The 21956-nt window shown below is 35.4% G+C and overlaps 3 protein-coding genes across 3 annotated transcripts; 2 read left to right on the top strand and 1 right to left on the bottom strand.

The window, feature by feature from the left end:
* Positions 1 to 8364: 8364 nt before the first annotated feature.
* Positions 8365 to 11062, bottom strand: LOC128244969 (complement C1q tumor necrosis factor-related protein 2-like). Its single transcript, XM_052963138.1, has 4 exons — positions 10708 to 11062; positions 10340 to 10477; positions 9667 to 9788; positions 8365 to 8849 (listed from the first exon to the last, which is right to left on the bottom strand). The coding sequence occupies exons 1-4, from the start codon at positions 11048 to 11050 to the stop codon at positions 8640 to 8642; spliced, it is 813 nt and encodes a 270-aa protein (XP_052819098.1). The 5' UTR covers positions 11051 to 11062; the 3' UTR covers positions 8365 to 8639.
* A 2095-nt stretch (positions 11063 to 13157) lies between these two features.
* Positions 13158 to 17593, top strand: LOC128245057 (moesin-like). Its single transcript, XM_052963264.1, has 6 exons — positions 13158 to 13282; positions 13942 to 14020; positions 14491 to 14563; positions 15132 to 15249; positions 16074 to 16196; positions 16698 to 17593. Exons 2-6 carry the CDS (start codon positions 13975 to 13977, stop codon positions 17040 to 17042), a joined length of 705 nt encoding a protein of 234 aa, XP_052819224.1. The 5' UTR covers positions 13158 to 13282; positions 13942 to 13974; the 3' UTR covers positions 17043 to 17593.
* A 296-nt stretch (positions 17594 to 17889) lies between these two features.
* On the top strand, positions 17890 to 19730 carry LOC128242239 (uncharacterized). Its single transcript, XM_052959326.1, has 3 exons — positions 17890 to 17993; positions 18413 to 18559; positions 19468 to 19730. Exons 1-3 carry the CDS (start codon positions 17928 to 17930, stop codon positions 19630 to 19632), a joined length of 378 nt encoding a protein of 125 aa, XP_052815286.1. The 5' UTR covers positions 17890 to 17927; the 3' UTR covers positions 19633 to 19730.
* The last annotated feature ends 2226 nt before the right edge of the window (positions 19731 to 21956 follow it).

Here is a 21956-nt window from a genome sequence, read left to right on the forward strand (position 1 = left end):
TTCAACATTTGTTCATCCTTTTGGGTATCTTAAAACAATTGTACTAAATGTGTTAAATCGTATTTGGGAGTAATAGTGCATCTTTAATAACGCAATGTTTGGGATTGCGATTGTCCTAATAGGATTCCATAATAATCCGTGCTGAGTTGTACTTAAAATCCATCTTATACATTATACAAGTAAATACATGTCATAAACCAATATTCTTCTATTATATATCCGTTCCTTCTATTGTTACATATACAAGTAAATACATGTCATAAACCAATATTCTTCTATTATATATCCGTTCCTTCTATTGTTACATATACAAGTAAATACATGTCATAAACCAATATTCTTCTATTATATATCCGTTCCTTCTATTTTTAACTGAAAGGGAGGTAATATCATATTTAAGTATTTTTGTTTTGTTTTGTTTTCAAATTGAAGCTACATTGCATAATTAACTGCTGCAGTGTTTATGCAAAACATCCTTTTTAGATTGCATATGAATAATAAAAAATCGTTGGCATTTCATAGAAGATATTTGATAAAAAGAAAAAAAAATAGTACAGCAGGGGGGTGATAAATCGGTGATTTGGTGAAGATAATTAAAATGTCATTAAGAACGCTAAGGAAACAACATGTCATTTTTGCTATTTCATTTAGTTTTCCCCAAAGTCAATTCATTACCGATACGGGCACATTCCGTACTTTACACATTCATTTTAGATTACAGCCTCTGCGAAAACAGACCCTTAAACTGTGTAAAAGCGGTCAAGCTTTGGAAATGGACTTGGTTTCCTTATTTCACACTCACCCATGATATAACTGGACCCCAATATCACGACAATTCCTAAGTCAAATCTCATTCTCAGTGTCAACACGCCAAGATGCTCAACAATAAACTATACTTCTTTGAACTATTTGTTTATCATTTCCAACTTTGTTATTCATAATATTGTTGTGTTTCCTTTTTTTATAAGACATATATGTTCATAAAAACAACGAGATTACGGAATATGCTATTGATTTGCTTTATAGGATAAATTACTCCAACGACACTGCAAGGATAAAGTTATAGAATAATCGTAGGTTGATTTTTTTTGAAAATTAATTCAAACTTAGTTTGAATAATATAAAAGAAATGTTAACTAACAACATGGTATATATATCCCGAATTTCAGCCTCCGTTACACCAAACCATCCAGGTCACTCGCAAATAATTGGGTTTTGATTTACCATGTAAATATGCAAAACATAAGGTGGCATCCAGGACATCAAAGCTGATCTAGGAAATGACTAAATTGTTTTTATTGGGAGTGTCCGTAAAGCATTGCTGACATCAAGAAAACATGTGACACGAGGGACATTCATGGCGACACTGTATACTCTACGTATTTGGTACTTGGACATAAGGGAGTGGCAATTGTCAGGACATTTAGGAAAATCAAAATAATAATACAAAACGTACAGTTACACATGGAGTTTTCTTATTGATTCACCTGATGTTCTGTACGGCGTCATCTAGTGGATGGAAGACAGACGATACATTATTTGTTTTATTTTGAGGAGTTACAATTCAAGTGAACTTTTAACCAACGTTTATTTAATATATATGCAAGTATGTATCGCCGAAACAACCGTGAAACGGGTGTGTTTGAAAAATATTAAAATTGAAATAAGTGAAGTATTTTATGATTGAAATTCATCATACTGGCTAAGGTCACAAATCCGAACACTTTTTGAGGTTTTTCACAATTATCTTGGAGAGTTTTTGTTGTTGTAAGTTAAAACTGCGTATGAATATCTTTGGTTAATGTGACAAAATCTGTCAAAGTACAGATTCACGATCTCATCAATTTTATGTCGAAAATCGTTCAGTTTATGGACAGTAAATCACCCTTAAATTTATGCTATGGGGGGCACAAACACCGAACACTTGCAAAGCGAAAATACATGGTCATACAATTATAATTTATTAGTATGCTATTTTAAATAAACACTTAGCTGTAAAGTTATTTATTGTTGCCGATGTTTTTCAAAAACATGCAATTCAAATGTAAAGCGTGATTTCTATTTATAAATATCTTGAATGTGGGTCAACATAACTGCAAAACTGATGCGCGTGCGCCTTCTGACGTCATTCCCCCATGTGCTACATTTTGTATGAACTATCCCTTTGTCAACTTCTTTGATACACATTTTGGAGACAAGCTTGCCTGAACTTTAATAACAAATTAAGATACACAGTGGTCGAAACTAGCACTACCCTGAAAGCAAAAACCTAAAAGATTTTCTCTCGGGCTGGTGAACATCCAAATGTTATAATTACCAGACCAAAATGGGTTGTGTGCAAATAGTTTTATATTATTTTGTACCAGTGATTAGGGAAAGCACTCACCTCAATATAAATAAACTTAAAGTAAGGTTTTTAATTTAATTATTTCACTATCATTTTTAATAAACATCTTTAAATTGCCACCTTGAAACCTTATTACTTGTTTAAGAACTGGTTGAGGCTGTAAATGCTTCTGTAGCTCAGTGTTGTTGTACTGAAAATGAACCTAAGTTCCATCATTTTTCATAAAAAAATATTGTGCTTATAAATTGTAATAAATTCATTAATAAACCATATCATTAAAATGTAAAATACCTTTTTGCAGATGCCCTCCATCAAAGAAGCCTTTGAAAAAATCAAGTGGGCCATACCTAAGTTATTTGAAAGTCAAAATATTGCGGTATACTGCAGCAGCCCAGATGGAATTTGGTGATAGCAATGATTTTTATCTTGCCAAGGTTTATTGTGACACCAATTTCAGCAAATCAAAAGTTGGATGCTCTCTACCATCAAGAGACATTATTTGGAAGACTGAGGACAAGACAGTTCACATTCTCAAAACACAAAAGTCCTGGTAACAGTTGTTTGAGTGTGCGTGAAATGCAAAGGCTCATCGGGCAAGCAATTGTTCAGGGGCTGTCATTGTCTCCTCCAGGTGGCTCGCCATTCACCACAGAAAACAAGGGTGTGTGTCTCCGGCATGATCGTTCAGGTATGGAATCTTTCATACATTTTTTAAAAGGCATTTTATCTTCAATTTACTTGTAGCACTCTTGTCTGGATATGTGACCACCAACAAAACTCACAGGCTTCGAATCGAACCCATGTCACCTTGTTTTGAAGCTTAAACCGTTCCAAGGAAATGTGTACCTTCATCCATTTCAAACACCATAAAGTACATATGACCATAACTTCTTTTAGTTTTGCATATACTGCTTTCTGAACAGTAAATGTAAATTACGCAGGTTATTTTTTATTTCCTTTTATCTATGCAGGTTGAAGCTCAGCACATAATGACAAGGTATACAATGTGGATGTGACCATTATGCTCCATGCTGTAGACAGAGAAATGGGAGGGCATGAGACGTACTGATGTCGTGCATAAATGATGTCATTGCCAACACCCACACCTTATTCACATCACCTTTTACACCAACAACAAATATACAGGTAATTAAATTTTTTAGCCAGCTCAAAATGATTCTAAAAACATTTTCAGCATTGATGGAACTACTATATTGTATCTGCTATAGCCATCAGTTCACCCCTGCCAAGTCATACCTTTAATTTCCATTCAACTAAAATAAATATATTTGTTTACATGAAATATCATTAAAATGGGGCAGTACTAAATTGACAAATCAAAATACATTTCAACAAACTACTATTTACACAGAATGTTTTTAGATTAAAATTTAGTAATAGTATGTGTGAACATTTGCAGAAAATCTGAGCTAAAGAGACCCAAGAGAGCATCAAGGTCGTCAACCTACTGCAGACTGGAGTTACATTTGGCTTATGTCACAAGGCTGACTGGAAAGTGTGAACATTTGCAGAAAATCTGAGCTAAAGTGACCCAAGAGAGCATCAAGGTCGTCAACCTACTGCAGACTGGAGTTACATATGGCTTATGTCACAAGGCTGACTGTTTCCATGGAACTGATTTTGATCAACTGACAGCAGATCAATTGCATCTTAAATAAAACTGTTCTGACATCTGACAGCAGCTTCGTCAAAATAGAACTGAACCGCTTGGAATGAAACCAACTTTAGTCATAAACACACATTTAATGTGTGCTTGGACATTTAGTTGTGAACAGTTTAGTTCTTAACATTATCAAAATAAGCTTTTTTAACATTTTGAACTTTCAATTCTCTGCCTATCCTTCATGAACATTTTTTATGCCTAGAAATATCTTAATATGAACAATCAATTTAAATAACAGCTTCTCACAACATAATATTTTGTAAAGTTTTAGAAAACATACTCAAAAACACTTCAGTAATGAAATTGCTTTTGAAAAAACATTTCATTAGTTTACAGTATGAAATAAATAGGTATTTCACCAGCAAAGAGAACCTCTTAACCTGAAAATACATGAAATTTAACTTCAATAAAATTGTTTCTAAAAACTGGAAATATTCACTATTACTATGTGTTTTGAAATTTGTTTGTACAAATCGCTGCAAGAATATCAACTTATATTCTTCTTTCAATTGTTTCACGTATATTTAATTGTTTGCACATAACAAAACCACAAATGAAGTTTTGATCTCATTTTATGTTTGTCTTGTCTAATACAAATGTTACTCAATAGATTTTAATGACGGGTATACTTTCTAGTTTTTCATGTAGTATGTGATAATTGTCAGCTGCATCTTTTTATTCTGGAAAATCTGTATCTAAATTTCTTTGCAAGCCACCGACCCATTCTTTTACCTCAAATGTAATGATACATGCATGTTTATGTGGTTGGTTGCTGTCAGAACAGGTATTAATATTTATGAACCCGATAGTCAGTACACGATGTGCTCAAGGTGAGCTATTGTGATCGCCCTGTGTCTGTCATCAACAATTTGAGTGTTAACACTCTAGAGGTCACAATTTACGCACAATCTTAATGAAACTTGGTCAGATTGTTACCCTCAATAAAATCTTGGATAAGTTCGATATTGGGTCATCTAGGGTTTAAAATAAGTCACCAGGTCAAATTGCAGGAAAAGCTTGTTAACACCATAGAGGTCACATGTATGACTGTATCTTCAGGAAACTTGGTCAGAATGTTAATATTAATAATTTCTAGGTCAAGTTCGAATCTGGTTCATGTGCAGTCAAAAACTAGGTCACCAGGTCAAATTGAAGGAAAAGCTTGTTAACACTCTAGAGGTCACATTTATAACTGTATCTTCATGAAAGTTGGTCAGAATGTTTATATCAATAATCTAAAAGTCAAGTTAAAATCTGGGTCATGTGCGGTCAAAATCTAGGTTACCAGGTCAAATCATAAGACAAGCTTGTCTGCACTCTAGAGGTCACATTAATGACTGTATGTTCATGAAACTTAGTCAGAAAGTATATATTGATTAGCTTTAGGCCATGTTCGAATCTGGGTCATGTGTGGTCAAAAACAAGATCACCAGTTCAAATTTAAGGAAAAGCTTGTTAACACTGTAGAGGTCACATTTAGAATTGTATATTCATGAAAGTTGGTCAGAATGTTTATATTAATAATCTCTAAGTCAAGTTTGAATCCGGGTCATGTGTGGTCAAAACTAGGTCATAAGGTCAAATCATAGAAAAAGCTTATTAACACTCTTCAGGTCACGATATGACTGTAAAGTCATAATGTTTATATTAATTAGCTCTAGGCCAAGTTCGAATCTGGGTCATGTGTGGTCAAAAACTAGGTCACCAGGTCAAATAATAGGAAAAGCAAGTCTCTAGAGGCCACATTTATGAGCATATGTTCATGTGATCAGAATGTTATTCTTGATGATCTTTAAGTAGAGATTGAAACTGGGTTATCAGAGGTCAGAAACCAGGCCACTAGGGTCAAATCATAAAAAAAACTTTGTAAACACTGTAGAGGTTACATTCTCTCTTTGATCACCATGAAACTATGTCAGAATGTTTGTGTTTATGAAGTCTATGTCACACTCGAATTGGATCAGTTGAGCGTTATAGGGCCTTCAGGGCCCTCTTGTTAAAAATAAATTTTTCATTTGCTCAATTGCTATGGTATTTTTTTTAAGTTTCAAAAAATCAATCTTGTGATATAGCTTTCATGTTGCATCCACCATGACCCCAAGCCTTACCTTTTCTTAAACAACTGAATATTCAAGTAAAAACTACTAAAAATCATGATTTTCTGTTTTGTCAATTCACAAAAATTAAACAGACAAGGGCTGATATCCAAATGGTACTCATTGTGTACTGCCAGAAATTAATAATTTTATGTCAATAACTTGAGTACACCTCACCTGTCAACAGTCATTAATTCTTTAATAATTACTTCATTGTTGACATACATTCAAGTAAGCCTTCCATCCAACTGAAAATAATCTAATAGACTCTGGTATGATTGTTTGTTAAAATTGTCTCTTTTCTAGCAATTGTGAATTGACTCATTTTCAATCCCATATATATCAATAAACAAACACCAGAGTTCAACTGAGATTTTAGTTTCTTAAAATGCTTCAACAAACCTTTTCACATTAGGGCCTTCTGACAGAGGCTAGAGCACTGTCAAAACATATTGGAAACACGTTTGTCATTGTTTGATGAAACGTATCGCCTTATCTGCCTTTGGTAATGGAACGAAGGAGGGGCTCCTTGAGCTGCATAGACTGTTCATTGTTTTATTTACAATGACGTAGTGAAAGAAAAGTTATCTTTGATTTAAGTCTTCATTTTAAACAAAATGTTGCTTCCGAAGTAGCATAAATTACGTTATTTATCACTGTGATATACACACACTGTAAATTATGCTTTGTTAATGTGGTTTTAAAAATTGAACTGGTCTGTGGTTGTTGAGGCATTGGTATCACAGTGGTCTATGTGTTTGCCTGTTATGTTTTGAATTGTTCTGGAAATCATTTTTCCAATAAATTCATAAAGGTATGCACCTCTATATTTCTTGTTTTTAGCTCTACTGGCCAAAGGCCAGAAGAGCTTATGTGATGGTAATGTGTACGTAGTATGTTCGTCCGTGCGTCTGTAAACAATTGCTTGTGAACACGATACAGTCTTCAGTTTTGATTGTATCTCGATGAAACTTGTACAGTATCTAGATATCCATTAGAGCTCGGTTCCTTTCGAAAACCAGCCAGATCCGCCCAGGCATGCCTAGATTATGGCCCTTGATAGTATATAAAAATGCTATTGTGTAAACACTAGCTTGTGAACACGATACAGTCTTCAGTTTTGATTGTATCTCGATGAAACTTGTACAGTATCTAGATATCCGTTAGAACTCGGTTCCTTTCGAAAACCAGCCAGATCCGACCATGCATGACTAGGTTATGGCCCTTGATAGTATAAAAATGCTATTGTGTAAACACTAGCTTGTGAACAAGATACAGTCTTCAGTTTTGATTGTATCTCGATGAAACTTGTACAGTATTTAGATATCCATTAGAACTCGGTTCCTTTTGAAAACCAGCCAGATTTGCCCATGCATGCCTGGATTATGGGTCTTGAAAGTATAAAAATTGCTATTTTAAGCTAAGTCTATTTTTAGCCAAGACTACATGAGCGAAGTCTATTTTTAGCCAAGTGTATATGTAAATTCGCAATTGCTTGTGAAGGTTTGTTCAAATTATGCCCCTGGGATCATTACTGCCCCCCCCCCCAGATATTGTCCCACAAGTTTTTGTTCAAATTATGCCCCTTGGGTCAAAACTGGCACTGCCTTGGGTGTCACAATTTTCCTAGAGACATATTTGACTTTGACCTTTGACCGACTATTTATTTTTAAGGCTACAGAAATGAAATTTTGACGATGAGTACAGTTCTAAAAGCAAATATTTCTTACCCTCAGATTACCTTTACTTGGCAAATATTAAAATAGTTCATGCAAGTAATCTGCTTACAACACTTCCTGTCCTCGAGGTTGAACGTGCAGCGTTTTCAGCTAACCCAAACACTAAAAGTGAACTATATATTTGTTGCCTATTACTCAAACGTACATGCTCTGGATTGAAAATGACCACACGAGCCATGCCAGTAGAGCATAGGCCCTTTTTGGCCTCTTGTTATTTTATTATAAAGACGAACATTTAAGTTGTTGTTTTAGCCTTTGTGTAAAAGTTATCGTTCCAGATTGATGTATGATGTACGGTCCAAATCCCTATTACATATATTTACACTACCGAATGTTACATTGATGTTGCCAGCATTCAGCAGTACCGTCCCTCAGCACTTTCAGTGCTTTGATTCTCATTGTTCTTGATCTTGTTTGGTACTGCAGCTATATTCCCATAGCGAATTTAATATTGACCCCGGATATGAAATTCATCCCTAGTGTAAATACATGTATGTAAAGATATCAATTTTCTTTATTTCTTGCAATCAGAAAACATCACATTTCGACCGCCATATTATAAAATCCCGGTCAAATCAACAATATTTTCATGGCATCTGTTATTACTATTTATTATACAATGTTTGGGGCCATGTAATTACTTAATCGTACATTGATTGCTAATATGGATTAGGGATTATTAGCCTTTTTATTTAATGTGCTTATTGGCGCTTTTGGTAATTAATGGCTTATCTCCGGTAGTATTAAAAGTAATGGTCAAATGTTCAACGTTTCTATTTTCCAATGGGGTCGATGTCTTCCTCCTCTTGAAACAGCAAAGCCCCAGTAAAGGACGTGCTCCTCTCGTTATCGTCCCCGTAAATGTCCGGGGCTGAGCTATAATGGGCAGTCCACACCTCGTCCCCCTTTATCAATCGGAGTACAGCCGTGTTACTCCCCTGGTTGTCGTCAGCTTCTTGCCTGCTCTCCGCCACTGTTCCCGTCTGCAATATTTGCATTTGGTACTTTAAATATGAGTAGGAATTTAGAAGCATTTCAGTAGTGCATCTTGGTTACACATATTATGTGAAGTATGAGCCCATTACAGGTGCACTCCTCTTACTCCGATGGCCATCGTTTTTATTCCCGTGGTAATCTCCATTTTGTATCGGTGCAAATGATTCTGTCAGATAAGCAGACAAGCTAAACAAACACCATTGGAAAAATCATAAGGACACATTATACTGGTAAGCCTACGTTTTTAGACGGAGGACAGCGTTGGTATTCTCCCCAGCAATAATGATGTATTTGACCACCCCCTTGCTAAAACAGGGGACATATGCGTAATAACTCAGTTTATCGTCTCAATCCTGTTTGCTCCCTGCCACTTTTATCTGCAAGGCAAAACAAAACTTCGATGGTCATAGAAAAGGGTGCGCTATAGTAAAACGCTTCTTTTGCCAAGGCTGAGGTACTGATCTGATGTTCGTGTCCATCTTGCTTGCAATCTTGAACTTTGCCAGTCTGCAAGACAACGTGATATCTTAGAAGCAAACGTGAGGAGAACTATAACCGTGAAATAGTGGGACGACACGATTCTATAAATCCATGATGAGTGTGTGTGTGTGTGTGATGGTGTGTTACTGCATTGGTTGTCATTTTTATCCAGCCTGATCTCTATCATTGCACAAGAAAAATCTACATATCTATACAGGAAACAAAACAAAACGGATTTTACCAAGAAGTTGCGATTGGCATTTGACATTGGAACTGTCTAAATAAGAGATAGCAGGCTAAAATAAGTATTTCTAAACTGAGTACCATGTGGGATCCGTTCAGCATAAGCTTCACCCAGACGTCGTAAGCGTGCTGCCCAGAAAGTCTGCGTGCTGTCACCGCCCAGGAGAACATGTAGATCCCAGTCACAGGTGCACGAAATGTACCTTAATTGTAGAGTTATGACCACTAGATATTTTACATCGTTACTCAATTTCGACAAAACGTTTACAATTTGTAAGTGCAACATAAAAGAACATAAAAACAATAATACTAAGTAAACACACGCGTACACACATGGCGCCCCATCAACAACAAAAGCCAAAAATAAGACAATTTTTTTGTATGTTCATTGATTTAAAAGAGGATCGATTGAGAATCTGTCCTTAAAAGATTTTAAAAGCGTAAGGTTGGAATGATACACTGCTCAAAGGAACACCTAGCAATTTTTAACCAGTATTTTTAAAGATATATATGTTAAAGTACGTAAAGTCTTTTGAGCAGGGTACATAAATTATAATAAATTCAGGCGCCACACTCGGCTTGGTCAATTTACTTGTTTATATTAACCATAAAAGATCATTTATAACAGGATAAGTAATGCCCTAAAGTTACCACTTTTTAGTGGCCTTCTATTTGAGAGTAACAATTGCAAACGATTATCAAACCTTTATAGTAATGCTTACCAAAAACAACAACAATCAATTAAGACACCGACCTGTATTGTTACTGTAGCCATTCCCCTCATTCAGAATGATCCGGTTGTAGACAACTGGCTGGTCATTTCCTACTTTAACCAAGTGGTCCAGGTAGGCAGTGAATGCAACAGTACCCGAAAACTGCCGCTTGGTTCTGCCTTAAATGAAAAGCTTGGTTCAGTACATAAAGTTTGTCTTCCCACAAGGCTCGGGTTGATAAGCCCAGTACCCCCATACATGTCAATTGTTCTGTGTTCCTTCATTTATTGTACCCTTGATAAGGCTAACATACATCTACTGAATAAAAGCCTGTTTAATTTTTAAATTGAATATTTTGAAAACGCTATTTAGGAATTGGATGTGTATCGACAAGTAAGAAAATCTGTACTTCTCTTTGTAATGGCGTCTTCACCAATGTCTGAAGTTTTGACGACTGAATCGTTGATATCGTCTTTGTTCTTGGAATCATCAACTTTACAAACAAGATCTTGAATTTTGATTCTCAATTGAGCATCTGTCCCAATAAGATTTATGATTGACTGTTTCATAGCTTTTTCATTATTTTCAAGTTGTTCAATTCTCTTTTGCATTGTGTCCATTTTTTCAAATAATTTCTCGATTACTACAGTTGGCAGTATTTCTTGTTTGCTTGGCACATCCTGTGTCAAACATAGTGAATAGAAATTAAGACAAACAAACAAAATCACAACAAACGAGGCAAGGTCTGCCATTTTCTTTGTCAAGTTTATCTAACCCAGTCTTCACAGTTTTATCGGAGATACAATTGAGGTTTTAAAAGGACACGACGATAAGAAACAATGATGGCACAGCATATATCTGTATTTAGATTATATATGTACGAGAAGTATATTGTAGACTTATATAACCATTATACTCACCTATATAATACTTTGTATGAGCATTATTTCCTCATTATATGAGCTTATAAAGATGATTAAAGAGGTAAAATGCGTCATGAAGTGTTCTAAGTGTTTTGTTTGATCTATTGAAATGTGTACTTTATCCATTATCGTCGTCATTAGTCAGCAAATGTCTACAGATTGTATTTTCCTCCTCACCACTCTGCAAATTCCACATTCTCAGAAATGGCCTTAAGGAAAACGCCACAACCGCTTTACCCTGTGATAAGACAGATATTTGACGCATATTTTTGCAAAGTGGTATAAAAACAAAATTGTAACTATTTAGACAAATTAATCCCGCCCCGAGGTACCTATTCACAGGAAACAATATGGCAGTCCGCAACACGACCGTTTTGATACGGGTAATCTAATACCAGTGTCTAGTAGTCCTCCTTCAATATCGAACTTTGATAATCATATTACAGTGGACATGGTTTTGTCTCTACAATTGTATTTCCCTCTGAAAACGCTCACAGAAATGACCATTGGGAAGTCGTAACAACCACATTTCCCTGTAATTAGATAGATGTTCGACCAATACCCTTGCACGTACTATACTACCAACATGGTATCCCTTGAGTCAACTGCACAGGAAGAAAGCAACATTTTTTCTTGACCGTACCCGTTTTGATGTCTGAAATCTAATACAAGTGCCTTGTGGTCCACCTTCGAAATTGAATTGTGTACAACATATTCCTATTCATCGAAATGCAGTTTAATACAATTATGCCCCTGTCTGAATTGAGAATAAAAATATGCAGCATATCAGCTTCACACTCAGCTCTTTTTCAAATGACTGTAAAACCTTTTGTAAGAGTTTATCCTATCTGGGACTTCTATCAATATGTTTGTTTTGTTTTAAAACATTACAACATTACAATTCATATTGCCATACAATCGAAGAGTCAGGCCTTGTGAGACAGGCAGGCTCGTTCGTATACCACGACCAAACTCCTAACACATTGTATACAAGATTTAGCTCAATAGTGACGAAGTGTTTATAAACGTGTTTACTACCGATTTATTTTCAACCTTTAAATTGGTTGTAGTTAAAAATAATGAAACACGGGTACACGATCTAGGTTTATCATTTGCTTTTTTTTGCTTTTTAATAGAAATTAAATGCTGTCGTTCTGTATTGCTTAAACTCCTTTCAACATGATCTTAAAGCAATCGCTTTGGATAATCATTGTAATTTAATATCCACCGTTTACTACCTTCTCTATAGCAGGCGTCTTATCCTTATCATCTTCTTTGTCACCTTCCTTGTCATTTCCTCCTTCTTAACCAATATGAAGTTTTACAGATTGCAGTCTTTTCGTTAAATATCCATCTTTAACCTATAGCTTAACTCAGACCAGTGACTTACATTGCGATAGTGGTCAGAAAATGGCCATCTGCGGTTGAATGTCAACCTTTTTTACAATCTGACCACCTGATAGCAACTGTTTGAGGAATAGTTTCTTTTAAATGCGTAGTACTGGCTGTTCCGAATCGATGGTTTAAAGATACGAACGGTTTTAAAGATTTTAAGTAAAACATCTGATTTAAATGAAATTAATTTTAATCAAGACTGCGAAAAAGCACATTACTGTGGTTATTTCCCAAACATTTGCTAATAGGAATATCCCAAAACTCCATGACAAAATGGATTGGACTTGACGTAATAACATTTCAACGTGTATGTTTGGGCTTTGACCTTGTACCTTTAGGTTATTGTTGAATACTGGGCTTGTTCCTGTAGATTTCATTTGACAATTGAAGTCAAATTGTTGTTGTGATGTGAGAAAAAATCTGAATGAATGTTTTGATTACTTTATATGATAAGACTTCTGATATCGGAACAAATCATTAAGCAAATGCCTTTTATTGAATAATATTTACATAAAACCAGGAGTCTTTTATAGAGCAGCTCTAAAGTTAAAATAAATTGGCCTGTTTGTTTACCAGGCCGATAACCACCAAATTAACATTTATTTTACAAAATATTTCATAGAGAAAAGTCAGTGTAGGAACATAGCGGATGTATGTACCTCTAAGGTAAGAAATTCTTCTTTCTTGCTAATCCTGGAAGAAAAGGCGAATGTTCAGCTCCGAAAGGAGGGCAAATAGGAATTGTCATGAGAAATGGCGAATATGTATCCATAATGATAAAAAGATTCAGCACTTGCCATGCCAAGAGATACATGCTTTGAAGTTAAAAAAACGGGAAACAAGTATGAGAAAGCTTGTCTCCCGAGATATTGAAGTTCTTTAAGAGGAACCTGTTTGAATCAGCTAAAGACACTTGATAGGGATGAATCATTACTAGTAAAGCAATCAGGAAATATGAGATTTCATATCCACCAAACAAGTTCTGTTAAGGTCAACTTCGTTTCTGCTTTTCAATGTATCAAAACTTTAGTAAAAATATTCGACACGTCATTGGCATAATTGTTACGGGAATAATTATGTTTGACAATGAGAATTAAGCACTTTTTAATTAGAAACTGTTCCAACGATATTTTATGTTAGTCCAACATTTGTCATGCAATTGTCTTTAAGAGGAATATATTGTACAAAATCCATAAAGCTCTAAGAAATTGTCCAGACGTTTTAAAAGTACTATCTCTATAAATAGTAGACAGTGTCGGTTGAGTACCACTGAACAAGTAATGAAATTGTTTCGATGGTTTATTTTGCTTTATCTTTGACTTCAGTGCCATTCAATTGAACATAATTGACCACTGAATATGGCAGAGGGAATGGAGAGTAGGCCGCCAGACAACAGACATGGAGGTAACACTGGCTGGAATTAACAAGAATGACATGACCACTTGTCATTTGGCTAAAAATTGTTAGTTTTGCTCTTTACACAATTGTCATACAATCAAATACTTAAAGCACAATATAGGTTGATGCAAATATCATGTTATTTTGTGTTATGCATTACCACGTCTTACTCATTTGCGTTTATGATCAAAGAAGGCATATGCTTTAGGTACATATAAAAAAGTAACCTTATGGGTTTTTTTTATTTTAAGCTACATGATCATAAACTCCCCAGTTAAAAAAGTGCCTAAATATCGTTAATATAGTTTTATCTGTACCTAAGTCATATACTATTTTCAATATTATCATTAAAGTCTAATGAGTTAAACATGAAAATGCAATAAAATTTAGAAACAATATGCATGAACCTATATTGTGCCCTTCTGGATTTATGTGTGTGTAACTTGTTAATAATCATGAATCACATCCTAATTCAGACCTAGGGCGTATGCGGGACGGCATGACAGAGGAGGAGGGGAAGGACTTTGAAGAATTCCACAAGAGTCTTGGGTACTGAGCTTTGTGATTTGAATGAAAATTAGAACAACTTTACATTTGCTATTTCCCAATTATTATTATTTTCCTTATGCGTTTGTTAAAGCTGGAATGTAGCAGGCTCAGATTTAAGTATTCTCAGCAAAATAGAAAAAAAATACCAGTATACCTAGACAATTTTAGAGTCAAGTTACTAATCATGACAATTATGTTTCATGAAATGAATTATTCAACAATATTATAAAATTAAATGACTTTGAAGAGATGTATTTAAGGTATATGTAAAAAAAATCTTGTCATTTCAGCAAGCAATTGGCAACACTGTTATTTTACTATATCTTCAAACCCAATGTAATATTAGCATAGTATATATGTTCTTGATCTCAATTGGAATCGGCACAAAGTATCCTATGTTGCCAGCTACATAATGGTTCCTTAGACAAGACACATTGAGTGTCCCCCCCCCCAAAAAAAAAAAAAAAAAAAAATAATAATAATAAATAAATAAATAAATACAAAAATAAAAATAAAATAAAATTATATAATTATATAATCGTCTAAAAATATATTAAATCTAAAACAGGTTGGTAAGCTCGTTCACTAAGCAGATGGTAAAGTTGGCGATCGAACAGCTGAGGCCAGAGTTTGACCGCATGGCCATCATTGCTGCTGAACGAGCAGTGGATTCCAAGATGCTTAAGGTCGGCTTACCACTTGCATGTTATTACTTCAACTGTTGGTGGAATGGAGTTATTATCGATATCTCCTTTTACAAATTTAAACTTGAAAGCCACAAAGAAACCATCATACTATTGATGCTGTGGTTTTGGTTGTTGGGTATCATTGTATAGAAATTGTTGTCAAATAAGTTCTCCGATGTACAATTAAGTTTGTTGTGTTATCCTGTCATTGGCGACAATGTTAAATAGTGATGCATGTTAATCCAATAGATTATTGGTTTGATTTGAAAAGTTACTAATATATAAGCTAAATGACTGAAAAAAAAACTAATTTAAGATGAATTCATGGCAGTTGGTATTTGTGTTGTATATGTCATCTGAAATCTTGCGCAAACTTACTTATTTTGCAATCTTTTGAGGCCAAACAATTTTGTTTGTAATATGTTTTTCGGTATATGTTTAACAAATTCTTTATCTACTCTAGAAAACCTTTCAAACGATACCAACATAGTATGCGGTTACCTGGCATCCACAATTTACATTATTGTACTCCGGATTACTTGATGCTTACAAATATAAGATTACTTATATCAAAGTTAAACTTTGAATGACATTCAACAATTATTTTCCAAAGAAATAGTGAAATGTTTGGAATATTTCATTCTATTTTGAACAAGTCTTTACCATTGACTATGTATATACACCCTGCTGACTTGAGCTCACCAGGGTTGTCATGAAAAATTCTAGCGAATAATAATTAAGTCAAACTTATCTTATATCTTAAACGAGAATGCACGAACATACCATTAATTAATGTTTTATAATCCGCTTCCAATTCATTGCAGGTTAAAGAAATACAAGATGAACTAAACAAGAAAGAAAAGGAACTCCAGCAGCTCAAGATGGAAAAGAGGTTAATCCATTCAAGACTTGAAAAGGAGAAACAGCAAAACCAAAAGTCACAGCAGGTCTGTATAAGACTTTTCATTGCATACTGTTAATACACCTCCTGGAAGAGGACGAAATACATCTTGAGTATAAAAACGACTTCTTTGAGCTTGCTCATGGATAGCAATGGTAGGTGTAACACTGTAAACGTGCACTAGCAGCAACATCGTCAAAGTTCTCTAGGAACAACACCGCTAAAACACCCTTGCAACAACATTACCAACGTCCCTTTGTAATAACAACGCTAACATCCCGTAATAAAAAAATACCAAGGTCCTATAGCAACAATTTTGCCAACTTCCCTAGCAACAACACCGCCAACATCCCCTAGCAACACCATTGCGTATTAAGATAATGACCTTGAAGGACCAAGACTAATTATATGGATGGTTTTGTTAAATGTTCATTTCAAAATTTAGTATCGTTATGTGTTGGTTACAAGTTGATTGCCTTGTAAACACAGAATAATAAACTCTTGATTATTCAAATATAATTTTCTCTATTTTATATATTCATGACAGGCAATGGGAACGCTTGAACAGAAAGATAAAGATATAAGGAAGCTGGAAGGGGACATTATTGCTCTAAGATCAAAACTGAGGAAACGCTCAGAGGAGGCGAAAAGGGAGAGAGAAAAGGCGGCGTTTGAAGAGGGAAAACGACTGGAATTAGAGAGCGTGCTTCAAAATGACATTGACAAACTAAAGAAAGAACTGGACAAGGTCAAGGGTCAGTTTGGTCAGTTGAGATCGGCCAAGAATGTTGGAGATGAAGAGACTAAAAAACTGAGGGAGAGAGAACGAGCTCTCATTGAAGAAATAGAGGACTTGAAATCGCAACAGTCGCCTCGTAAACGGAAACGCTGAGTTGTTGATGACTCACATCATTCGGAACTCCTCGGCCATTTTTTCAAAAACAACCTCGGATGTATATGGACGGTTTACGTACTTAAAAAGTGGTACGTTTATTTCCGCTGCAAATAGATCGCGTAGTAATCTTATTTAGTAGTTAAAATTTATGACTTAACTCTTGGGAATCGTAATTATGTTTGCAATAATACACTTCACTGGCGATCAATTTAAACTGAGAGCAATGAATACAACTCTTAAACACTACATTTAATTAATGCTTTTATTAAAAAAAATACGGACTACTTCAACAGATGTACCGGCATACATCCGAGGTTGTTTTTGAAAAAATGGCCGAGGAGCTCCGAATGGACTCACATGGAATTCTGTGTGATTGATTGACCTAAATATTGTTGCTCTTTTCAAATTGAACCATGCCCTTTTAACATTTTTACAATTTTGAAGCCTTAGTTTTGCCTTTTACCGTTTGCGCTTTTTTGTCACCGATAGTTCACGTTGTATGTTATTATTATGTTTATGCCTCCTTCTTTTATATATTGTGCTACTTTGTTCATGTCTGGCGTTTCTCGTGCTCCGTTTTGTTACCAAATATGTTCATAAATGCGGTTGAAGTCACAAATGAACTATATTCAATTATTCCAGCGCTGTTTAAACTTAAATCGAACGAAAATGAATTAAATATTAATCTTGTGATATTTCATTTCAATTTCTATAAACAATGTGTAAAAGGCACGATTCAGGAGTGACCTAAATGTTACGCAAACCACGTCTGTACTCTTACGCTCAGATAAGGTTAAATAAAGGTACACAGTTTTGCGATAAGCTGTCATTGTTCAATTTTCCTCATAAGTCGTATAAGTCTGATATCGGGCGGATTGTTTCATGAAAAAGATGAATTGCCAAATCATAGTTTTGACTGTCGCTTTTCTCGCTTCTATGAGAATAGAGGTATGGTAACTTATGTATATGACAAATGTAAAGGTTAAAGAAGCTTCCAAAGCATAAGCATATCAGAAAGAAAAGTTATTCTTAAAATATCTCCTCAGTTCTTAGGCGATTTGTAACTTAGACTCCCCTTTGTAACATAGCTGAAGCTTCTAGGACGCCTATTCGCGGACCATATGTACAGTCTGCAAAAAAATCTAAGCACCGAAAGTCTTTAATAGAGTCACGGAAGCCTAGATTGTTTGTAACAATGCAGACTTAATGCATATGCTGGTACAGTGAAAACATGTTTCATTTACTTGCCTCATCTATTTCCATAACGTATTAGAACTACAGGTAAAATCATTTTTCTTATTCGTACACGTACATAAGTTACTTGTATTGAATCGGTAAGTTAAAAAAAAACATATACACATATCTAGATCATGGCATCGACAACGACGAAAGTTGACACTGCAGCAACCTTTCCAATGTTGGTGACCGTTGATGGACACCTGGTCCGGCTCATGAACAACTGCACAGTGGGCGACGCTTCATCGTGCCGTCCCGGCTACTGTTGCACTAAACAAGTAAACTGCAAATTGTACTTGCGGTATTAAGCAATTAATTGATATTCTAAATCTGCGAACAAACGTGTTTAACAACGTTCTAAATAAGTGTTGCATTATTTATTTTCATGAACTTCTTTTTGTTTTTAGATAATGTAAGTACGTTGTATGGGTTTCAAGCGCGGTTGCCAACGGGTTGCCAGCCTTTACTCATTCAATCAACGTGTTATTTTTTCACTTTCATACATACTAAATCGACTTGGACTGGTTTCTTCGATTGAACCTATGGTTAATATATAAATGGATAACTGTAATTATATCGATGCATGTGGGGTCTGGCGGTGTTGTTTCATGTTGTGTATCTCTCGCTCAGAGTTTGTTTGATCTTCGAAAGATTTCAAGATTAAAACATATTTATTAAGTAATGTAAATATATAATGTTTTTAGATACATGATTATAAACATGGTTAGCATTTGTGATGATCACCAGCTAGACAACCAATGGTATAAATATAGTAATCTTATCATACAAAAACACACACTTCGCTCATGAAAGTAAACTGTTATCACAAGTAATTTTATATTGTGAGATTGAACTTGTTATGAGTGCACCAAATAAAAACATGATCGTTACCGTTTATATTTGCACTTATGTGCTGGCTACTGCACTTGTCCCAGTATTTACATTTGTATTGTCGATGCACGTGCCCAAGCATCGGGTCACCTTATTCGCACCGGAAACACATAAACGATATTTACTAGTATAATATGGCAAAAACAAAAGTCGCCCGAGTTGAGTAGATATGGTTCGGACGCTAACAGTGTTTTACACTTTTAAAACATACATGTATGTTTACTTGTAGAGTACATGTATTGTAATCGTAATAACTAAAGAGGTGAAAGTACAAAGCAAGTGTGTTCGATTACAGTTACTGAACTACCCCGCTGACTACAGTGGTACCCGTCCTCAGTACCAAATTGAGTGCAAGCCATTGAGGGGAACTGGCGAGTTCTGCTACTTCAACACACCTGAAAACTTCTGTCCCTGCATCACGCATTGCCACACCAACGGTTTTTATGGAAGCTGTGTTTGAATCCTCATTTATGGCTGTGAAGTTGCATATTTTTGTTTTTAGATATATAATTTTGGTGATTGAAAAATGAATAACATAAAAGAAAGAAAGTGTTTAAACAGTTTTAATTGTTTGATAGAGAATACAATTCAAAATAATATTTAGTATAACCAGTATATATTTCAGTACATTGTGAGCATTAAAACAACTTAAACAAGAGATGTTTGTCAAACATTATGCCGCCGCCCCTCCCCCTTAGCGCCATGTTTTCAAGAATATTTGAACAATTTAATAAAATATGCATACTAAGACCGAAATGACAGCTGATTTGTCATTGACATTTGATGTCTTTGAGGCATTTTTAAGATTATTACCATTCAAAGTGTGAGGATAGTAGGTTAAATTTTTAAGCAGCAGATAATAAGTAAAGATTACGTAATTTTAATGAATAAAATCAGGTGATTCAATGACCAATATAAGTTATGACCTTGACCTTTGACTCTATGACTTAAAATACATAGGGATCATCTACTGGTCACCCCAGACCCCTTATGTTAAGTTTGAGGGCCATGGGTGCAGGCATTGTTGAGTCGTCACACAGACAAGCTTTTTACATTCAATGTCACTGTGACCTTGACCTTTGCCATTAATAGGTGTCATCTTCTGATCAAGCCCAACCTTTATGTCAAGTTTGATAACCATAGGTCCAGTAATCGTCGATTTTGCGTTCAAGGTCACCGTGACCTTTAAATTCTATGACTCCTAAAATCAATAGGGGTAATCTACTGGTCAGGCGCAACCTCAAAGTAAAGTTTTAGGGCCATGGGTACAGGCATTGTCGAGTTATCACTCGGACAATCTTCTAGCATTCAAGGTCAGTGTGACCTTAACCTTTGACCCTATGACCTCTTAAATCAATACGAGTCATCTACTGGTCACGACCAGCCCTAATGTCTGTTTGTAGACCATAGGTCCAGGCACTATTGTGTTATCACTCTGACAAGCTTTGGCAACATTTTCCTCTTAAAGGTCACTGTGACCTTGACCTTTGATCATATGATCCCTAAAATCAATAGGGGTCATCTACTGGTCAGGCCCAATAATGTCAAGTTTGCTAACAATAGGTTCAGGAACTGTTGACTCAGACAAGCTTTTGGCCTACCGACGGACCGACGTCCAGCCCCAATGTCTGTTTGTAGACCATAGGTCCTGGCACTATTGTGTTATCACTCTGACAAGCTTTGGCAACATTTTCCTCTTAAAGGTCACTGTGACCTTGACCCTTTGATCATATGATCCCTATAATCAACAGGGGTCATCTACTGGTCAGGCCCAATAATGTCAAGTTTGCTAACAATAGGTTCAGGAACTGTTGACTCAGACAAGCTTTTTGGCCTACCGACGGACCGACGGACTGACAGACCGACATTTGCAAAGCAATATACCCACGCTTCTTCGAAGGGGGCATAACAAAATGTTCTTTAGTGAATTTCATAACGAGAGAGAGAGAGAGAGAGAGAGAGAGAGAGAGAGAGAGAGAGAGAGAGAGATGCGAACTCGGGAGAGTTAGAACCACTTTTTTCATTAAGGAGATGTTTAAAAGAACAGTGTGGCGATTCTCTAGATGATTCTGGCAACGGGTCGTGCCAATATAGTAGACGGTTACAACAAAATCCAAAATAGCTGCGAGTTAGATAAAAAGTTACGAATGTTGCTATATCTTCGTTAAAGAAGGTCCGGGTGAATGGTGTATTTTGGAGAATAGATAACGATTGTGTGTTTCTCGTCCAGAAATAATATTTAATTTTGTAAAAACGTATAATTGTACAGATTTAAAGCATAAACACATCTAAAAAACGTTTATGTAACCTTGGTATGTATGGAAGTACGTGTACTTCTGAGAGCGACTAGGATAACCCTAAAATTGCACAACCTATTATTAAACTTATGACGGGCTTACTCATTTACGTACGACTAGCAACGCGTTAGTTAAAACTCATTATTGTAAGAGCAGGGGGTCCAATGTAATTTATTTTTGCGGAAATTTAAGTGAGGAAAATGTTAGACACGGAACAAAATGGCGGGTTTTGAAAGTATTTTGGTGTTTTGAAAGGATATTTTGACCTGTTTAGTAAGTTAATATCACTTTTATCGCAATACAAATATGCCAACCCGGAGGCCAGACATGTAAGCTTCTCTCGTTGTTTAACCTATGTTTCTAGAGGCTTTAACAAAAAAGTGTACCATTTTTGTACCTATTTTTATCAAAGTAGGAACTCTTGATGTGACAAGAACGTCTTGCAATACGGCAAATAAAATGCAAACATTATCGGTCTAATACTATT

This window comes from Mya arenaria, chromosome 8 (genome assembly GCF_026914265.1).
Source record: "Mya arenaria isolate MELC-2E11 chromosome 8, ASM2691426v1".
Classification (NCBI taxonomy): domain Eukaryota; kingdom Metazoa; phylum Mollusca; class Bivalvia; order Myida; family Myidae; genus Mya; species Mya arenaria.